Source organism: Helianthus annuus, chromosome 15 (assembly GCF_002127325.2).
Source record: "Helianthus annuus cultivar XRQ/B chromosome 15, HanXRQr2.0-SUNRISE, whole genome shotgun sequence".
NCBI lineage: Eukaryota > Viridiplantae > Streptophyta > Magnoliopsida > Asterales > Asteraceae > Helianthus > Helianthus annuus.
The window spans coordinates 101,764,423-101,771,919 of NC_035447.2; the positions used below are offsets into that span (position 1 = coordinate 101,764,423).

A 7,497-nucleotide genomic window follows, 5' to 3' on the forward strand; every position below is an offset into this window, starting at 1 on the left:
TTGTATGAATGAAAAATGTGTAATGACAGATCGCTGACCCGATTTCACATGCTTATGCACCAATCACTTACTGCCGCTCATAGCCACCCGAAACCACTTTCGTCGGAAAAGTTCGCCGGAAAGTGTGGTGGTGGGATTTTTCTCTACAAATGTAGAAGATGCCCGGATAGTCCCTGTGGTTTGGCCTTCTAAAGGAAAAGGTATTTTTGTCATTTCACACCCACTTAACAAAGAAAACAAACTGAAGTTAGACCCAGGGACTATCCGGTAACAAAAAATGAAAAGTTGGGGACTATTCAGATAGTTTTAGAAAGTTGGGGACTATAGGTGAAAAAATACGAAACCACAGGGACTATCCGGGCATTTTTCTCATTATATAATTAAAACTTAATTGGGCTCTAACCTATCCAGTATCCACCTCTGCTTGAAGATCGTGTGAAACCCTATTATCAGTTTTGACATTAGGAAATCGGAAAAAAAAAAAGAAAAACCCCTTAAATCACATATAGATAAATACTAGATTAGCGGCAATTTCATACTCAAATTTTTAGTTTCCCTCTCTACACTCTCATTAACCCATATAACCTAAGATTAGCGGCACTCTTAACTTCAAAATTGTAGTTTCCCTCTTATCTATCTTAAACCGCATAACCAGTTCACCCTAAAACCACATATGAGACCTAATTTCTGATGGTCGTTTGTGGTTCTTACCATAAGGGTTTGATTGCCGGTAATCTGCGGTTCAACACCCAGAAGTTGTCTGGGTTCAATCGTCGAATAAGTTAGGTTCGATCGTCTGTGGTTCAACCTCCGGCTAAGAGTGGTTCAATCGTCTATGGTTCAATTGCCAGGTTTGTTATTGTTCCTCATCAATTAAGCAGACAAACACATGTTTGTTCTGAATTTTTTTAACACATTATCTATGAAAAGTTAAATTATGAAATCAATTAAGCGGACAGACACATGATGGTTCAATCGCTAGTTAATTGTTCTTCAAACATTATTTATCCGTAGAAATTTTTTTTGTGTCATGTGTTAGTACTGCTAAAATTGATATTCCCGTTCCCATCCCTAGTTTTGCCTCCTTAGAAATTAGTATTCCAGCCCCTCCAAAATTGATAATGCTAATCGATTAGCATCCTCAGTTTCCCCATCTTGTGTTTCCGACCCCTATTACACATCGATTAGCATATGAACTCAGATTCATGGAACTGGATATCCTTTGGTTTCTGAATGACGCATACCTCAGTTTAAAGTGTAAATTGGTGGTCTTTATTAGTTTGGTTAATAATGCATCATTCTTTTTGGTTCAACTTTGTAGTTTTGACATCCCTTTCACATATTTTAACTGATTTGATCAATCAGTATGGTTGTGTGAAGTGATACACGTTTCAATATCAAATTAACTCACCATCATATCCGATTTGAACTAGGGGTTAACAGCACTCATTCAACCATCATCTTGGTTCGTATCAACAAATTTCGGTAGCATCTCTGTTTTGCAGGTTACCATCAGGTAATTTTTTTATTTATTTTACATTTCAAAATTTTGGGAGTAATTTCATCCATGCTGATGCAAACGTTACATGACGAAAAATGCCCCTTCACTATGTGAACCACTACCAATGGTCTCAGTGTACCCTTTTAAGACCTGATAAACCCCACCTTAGTCCATTAAGGGCCATCTTGAGTAACGAGGCCCAATACGATTCATCAAGACATGTATATTCTATTATCGCCCATTATGGTATACCATGACTCACCATAACCGCATACGATCCTATTGGACCCAATATGACCCCATTCCGGGTGGCCATCTCCTACAATCGATTCCCACTTCTACATCGTTGATGCAGTGCGCCGAGTGACCGACGAACCGCTGCTGCATCACCAAACGACCCATCTTCACTGCTCGACTCCATGTTGCTTCAATCCTCACTTCAGTCTGTAGCAGGTATGTTTTGCTCTTCCATTAACCTTGCTTCAATCACATATAGGGTTTGATTAAATTGTTGAACTTGGTTGTAAATTTTGGGGCATATGTGTGTTTTAGGGGGCGCATCAGTTCTGAGTATTTTTAAATGGTTTCGCTTGTAATACAACCTCAGGTATATCGCTCATCATTTCAGTTAGTTGTAGTTTTGAAAAACTATATTAGTGTGTTCCTCAGCCATGTGTTAACATGTCAAATTTTGGATCTGTTTTGATTGATTTGTGGATACACACGGTTAATTGAAAAGAACGCCTTAGATGAATTTTGGAAGAACCCATCTAGAAAGAACAGAAGTGAAATATTTTGGTCTATATTTAGCCTTGGTTGCTCATACATTTTATATAAAGAAGTATCATATATATTTTTGTGCAGCTTGCAGAAGGGCTTGTCTTAGAAACAAAGTCAGTCCATCAGGTGTTCTACTCATAGTTTTTGATCATTTGCCCGATGCATTAGATCAGGTAACAATAAAATATTTTGTTACTCATAGATGTATAACAATATTGTTTTTTTCTTTTCTCAAACTTGTGAGTTAGCAAGTGGTTGAATTTGTTCTATATGCGAACAATTCCATGAATCTATGCTTCATGTCAACCGAACAAAATGTAATTTGTTACATAATCATAGTAATTACAACTGTTTATTTAATAGTTAATATTGGTGCTTTATGTATCAACTATTTGACCCGTTTACATTTAAGTTAACATTTTTAATATGAACAGTTTATTTCTAAATGTTTAATAATTTTATCCAAATATATCGGGTTATCTAAATGTTAATAATTTGAATAGTATCATCCTAAGTTTTATCAACTATTTGACCCGTGTACATTTTCTTTAACATTTTAATTTGAACAGTTTTTTCCCTTTTCTTTTAATTTCTTACACATTCTAAAATATTTCACATAACACTTAACAAATGCAGACTAAGAAACCGCTTCCTATAAAGTACACACAACGTTAATCACATAATAGCTACTGGTTCAACATCGATTTTGAAGAAACTCTTTGAATGTTGTTCATAGCTATTTCTATTTTGAAAACAGAAGAACCATAAGTATTCATAGGTAGCCTTTGTTTCCACATTTTCTACTACTGATGCCAAAAACTAATTTGATGTAAACCATATAATATACTTGTACGTTAAAGTTTCCAATCATATTTGGCTTCAACTTGCTGCAATGCGGCAATAGTGCTTCCTAGTTAATTAGTTATATATGATTACGGTCATGTGATTTGATATGTGCGGCTTCTTCACCTGATCTATACATAATTAACTTATAAAAGGTAACTGTTAAGCATGAAACACCTTCACTGCCCATATGTTAATATGATATATTAGTATTTTTTTTCTTTTGCATTTAAATGTATACATGGAGCTAATAAAAGTAACTTTTACACAGGAACACTTTTTATCTTCTCTTAACAACAATCTCCAACATTAAAGGTAGTCTTAAGAAAGTGAGCTTGACTCAAACGAAATTGCGTTTTGCTCATTCTGTAGTTAATATGATAATCTTTTGTTCTGTTAAATTTTATCGTGGGGTAATTGCTATTGGTGGCGAGGATGATGCTATTGAATATTTAGACATGAGGATAAGATCTTCTGTGGCCAGGCTCAATACTGTTACATCTTCTAGTGTGGGCGATCAGGTCATTTTCTTGTTTCTTTTTGTAAGTTACAATATATATATATATATATAACGTTTCTATGATTTTTGTAATAATTTGGTGAATAGTTAGATAAGATTTATGGCTTGGGGTAATAAGAGACTATGTCCAGTTATTCTGTATGACTTTCTTCTAAAAAGTTATTGTAGCAGTCTGCTTTTAGATTTAGAAAACGAGCATTATACATTCAGAAAAGGTGTAGACTGTAACTTCAGGCATTCGATTTTTGCATTGTTTTTTTTGGTAGAAGACTTGTTTATTTTGGCAGAGGTTATGGTTGGAAGTGAGAATGTTTACAAAAATTCTTGTATTATGTAGGAAGTAACTGCTATAGAGTTTGATGGAGATGGAGCTTATCACGTGTCTGTTGGAACTTGGAGGTTGAGGTGGACTGGTATGATTTAAATATATTCATGTATCTCTCTATTTTGCATTGTGTTCGCCAGACAATTAATGCGTTATTTCAACTAATTTACAGGTTGAAGTTGAGAAAAACTAGTCGGAAAAGCACAAAAAATGATTGAAGATAATTATAAAAGAATAAAAGCCGAGGTCGAAATTATGTGAAAAGATATTGCCAGCCAACGACACAACTTGGAAGCTATGATGCAGAAGGTTATGAAATAACTACGAGATGAATAGAATGTTTTAATTTTTCTTTATTATTGTAATTGACATTTTTGTTGACTATAATTTTATTTGAGTTTTGGACAAACAAGTAAAAGTACAGATTGAACTTATCTGATAAGGTTGCATTTGTGTGAAAAAATGTTGCTTTTGTTCTATTTAAAATTCTTAAAAATGTTGCATTTCCTATTAAAAAAAGGTTGCATTATTTATGTCAGAAAATAACAATGGTTGCATTAAGTCTAGAACATGTTGCGTTTTTTGTAGAAAAAGTTGCATTTGAGTGTAGAAAATGTTGCATTTTTGTAACCAAAGTGCAAAAAAAGGTTGCATTAGAATTCATAAAAGGTTGCATACTAAAAAAGTTGCATTTGAATAGTAAATGTAACACTTTAAAAAAAGCTTGCATTTGGCCATAAAAAAGTTGCATTAGGTCTAATGCAACTGCTTCTAATGCAGCTCCCGATAAAAGGTTTCATTAGGCCTAATGCAACCTTTTCAAGGCCTAATGCAACTTTTTACCGGGGTTGCACTAGCTTCATTTTCTTGTTGATTCAAACACAGTCACTAATAAATACATATGACCTTTGGCAACCTCTTCTGAGAAATTCTGACCATTCTGAAGATGTAATGCAATGTTGCATTTTAGTACTTGGCCATTATTGGTTGCTGAAAAATTTGGATCAAATGATGGATATGAAGAGAATCCAGTATTGTTGTTTGATCCTTGAGATGACCCTCCAGAAGAATTGTTTGCATTAAAAGCAGTTTCAATCTTTGGTGCAATTTTGGTCTTATCAACCGTACTTCCTTTGTAGTACAAACCAATATCTTGTTCACCATTAGAATTTTTCATTTTCTCCATCTTCCGTTGTTCCGTCGCTTAAACTTCGAGTTTTTCAATAAACTTGCTCAGCGACAGACTTCCAAATTCACCATTATTCTTCAGAAACATAAGATATGTGTCCCAAACATCTTGTGGTAACGCATCAGCCAACTTTTCAACCCATTCTTCTCTATCATTCTTGATATCCAATCGCTTCATGTTAACAACCAAATTGCAATATCTTTCTATAATCATTTTGGTGTTTTCAGTTTTTAATCCACGAAATAGATCAAATTCTTTATTCAAGAGCGATTTTTTGTTCTTGATCATGTCATAACTTCCAACAAACTTCGTTTTTAGTGCTTTCCACATTGAGTGTGCACTTCCGTTGTGTTGCAATAAAATTAAGATGTCTTCCTTAATGGCTTGTTGCAATATACTGATCATCATCTTTTCACTTTTGTATTTCTTTTTCTCTTGGTTATCTAAATATTTGATAGCAACAATCTCTCCGTCTTCATCAATCGGTCTAACATACCGTTCTTCAACACATTCCCACGCCTCTAAGTGATTCGCTTGAACCCAATTTATGAAACGTTCCTCCATCCGCTATACTCCTCGATATTCATGAGTTTAGGCGGTTTTTGCATGGTGTCCATTTCATTCTCTAAGTTCACGTTCTGAGCCATAGTGATCGGGGTAGCAAATGCGTTATAAAATTCGTTTTCCATGTTTCGGTTTCGAAAATTATCAAGTTCAGAAATTCCAAACGAGCTGGGGATATTTTCAAACTCAAACCGTGCGAACTGAGATATGTTCAAACGATCTGGAAGTTGTACCTATCCTATCAAACCGTGCGACCTGTCTTAAGTTCAAACCGTGCGAACTGGTATCAATCCGTGCGAACTGACAAACTTCCAAACGACCTGGAATACTCTCACGCGACCTGAGCACTTCGTGCGAGCTGAGACAACAACTTCACACGATCTGGTGATTTTTCACCACTTCGCACGACCTGAATAACAAATTCAAACGACCTGACCCAATTCGTACGAACTGGATCAAAGTTTCAAACGATCTGACCCTAATTTCACACGATCTGGCCAAAATTCACACGATCTGAACTGATTTCATGAGAACTGAGCCTAGTTCGAACGATCTGGTTCAAAATTTCATCATTTTGTCAAATTTGATTAGGTTTTAGGTCGAATTAGGTTCTGATTTGTTCAAGGATTGATTAAAACAATGTGTTACGTGTTATATGTCAAAATCAGATCATTTTAACCGTGAAATCTTAGTAAATTTGATGAAGAAATGTAGAAAATGAGTAGAAATGAGAAGAAATCGGTTGTTTATGAAGAAATCAAGCTGAAATGGTAAGAACTCTTCCTCCTGAGCTCTGATACCACTTGTAGGATCGGGGAATCGATCAAACGAGTTGATCAGAAGAGTTCTCGATCAATACGAAAGGCGGAATCAGACGTACTGATGTACTATCAGCTTGATATGCACTCGGAATCACTTTAACTGTCGATTGTATTGATATGAAAGCTTTTACAGATCGTACGACACATCGGCAGAGCTTCGCTACCGGAATCGCACACTTCTCCAAGTTACAAATGACAGCCCAAGACCTACTATTTATAGGAAAGCTCAGGTCACACCAGACATCCCCACACGACCTGGTCCAGGTCGTGCAACCTGGTCCAGTCCGCACGAACTGTCCAGTTCGTGTAAAGTGGTTGGTTCCTGATTGTTTCATGTTTTTCTCGTATAACGTGTCTTGGTTTATCTATTCTATTACACGACTCGATACAAGACGAAGTCAACAGACATATGCACCAACACCACCGCCACCGAGTCCACCCGACGTATACCGTTACCACCACCAGATCCACCACACCACACTACCACCTCCGCCTCCATCCAGATTCCCAACTCTCTATCTCTTCTAGTTTAGATCTTCTGGTTTCACCCATCCTCTCCTCTCCTTAGAAGCGGTTAACATTTGAACCAGATATGGGTGGGTGAAAAGGATTGGTCTTGAGGGATTGGTGGTCAGCAATCTGAGTGGTTTCATGGCTAGAGGAACTGCAAACTTTAATTGGGTTTTCTAAATTGTAATTTAACCGGCGAGGAAAGCAAATCGAAAGTAATCAAATTGATTTGGATTTTCTACATTGTAACCGGATTTGGTGGCCACAATTGTAGTAATGGTTGGATTAATTTTCGTATTGTGATTTACAAAACCATAACTTTTTATGCAACAATCTGCCCAACTACTTTCACGACATTTACAATAACATCGTGGTTTTTATACAACGGTGGTTGACATCAGAACCAGCCGGAGAAGATGACCGGAGTTGTAGCCCAAAAAAGAC

General features: G+C 36.2%; 1 protein-coding gene across 5 annotated transcripts; it reads left to right on the plus strand.

Moving 5' to 3' along the window:
* Positions 1-412: 412 nt before the first annotated feature.
* On the plus strand, positions 413-4,403 carry LOC110868177. Of its 5 annotated transcripts, none has more exons than XR_004882377.1 (8): positions 413-851; positions 1,444-1,516; positions 1,857-1,954; positions 2,054-2,108; positions 2,366-2,454; positions 3,396-3,645; positions 3,982-4,057; positions 4,142-4,403. XR_004882377.1 is itself a non-coding variant. In XM_022117282.2 (6 exons), exons 1-6 carry the CDS (start codon positions 836-838, stop codon positions 4,144-4,146), a joined length of 357 nt encoding a protein of 118 aa, XP_021972974.1. In that variant the 5' UTR covers positions 413-835; the 3' UTR covers positions 4,147-4,403. The 5 variants fall into 5 exon arrangements, 1 of the variants encoding a protein (XP_021972974.1); XR_002552278.2 differs by having other exon boundaries at positions 419-851; positions 1,434-1,516; XR_002552277.2 differs by lacking the exon at positions 2,054-2,108.
* Positions 4,404-7,497: the final 3,094 nt, after the last annotated feature.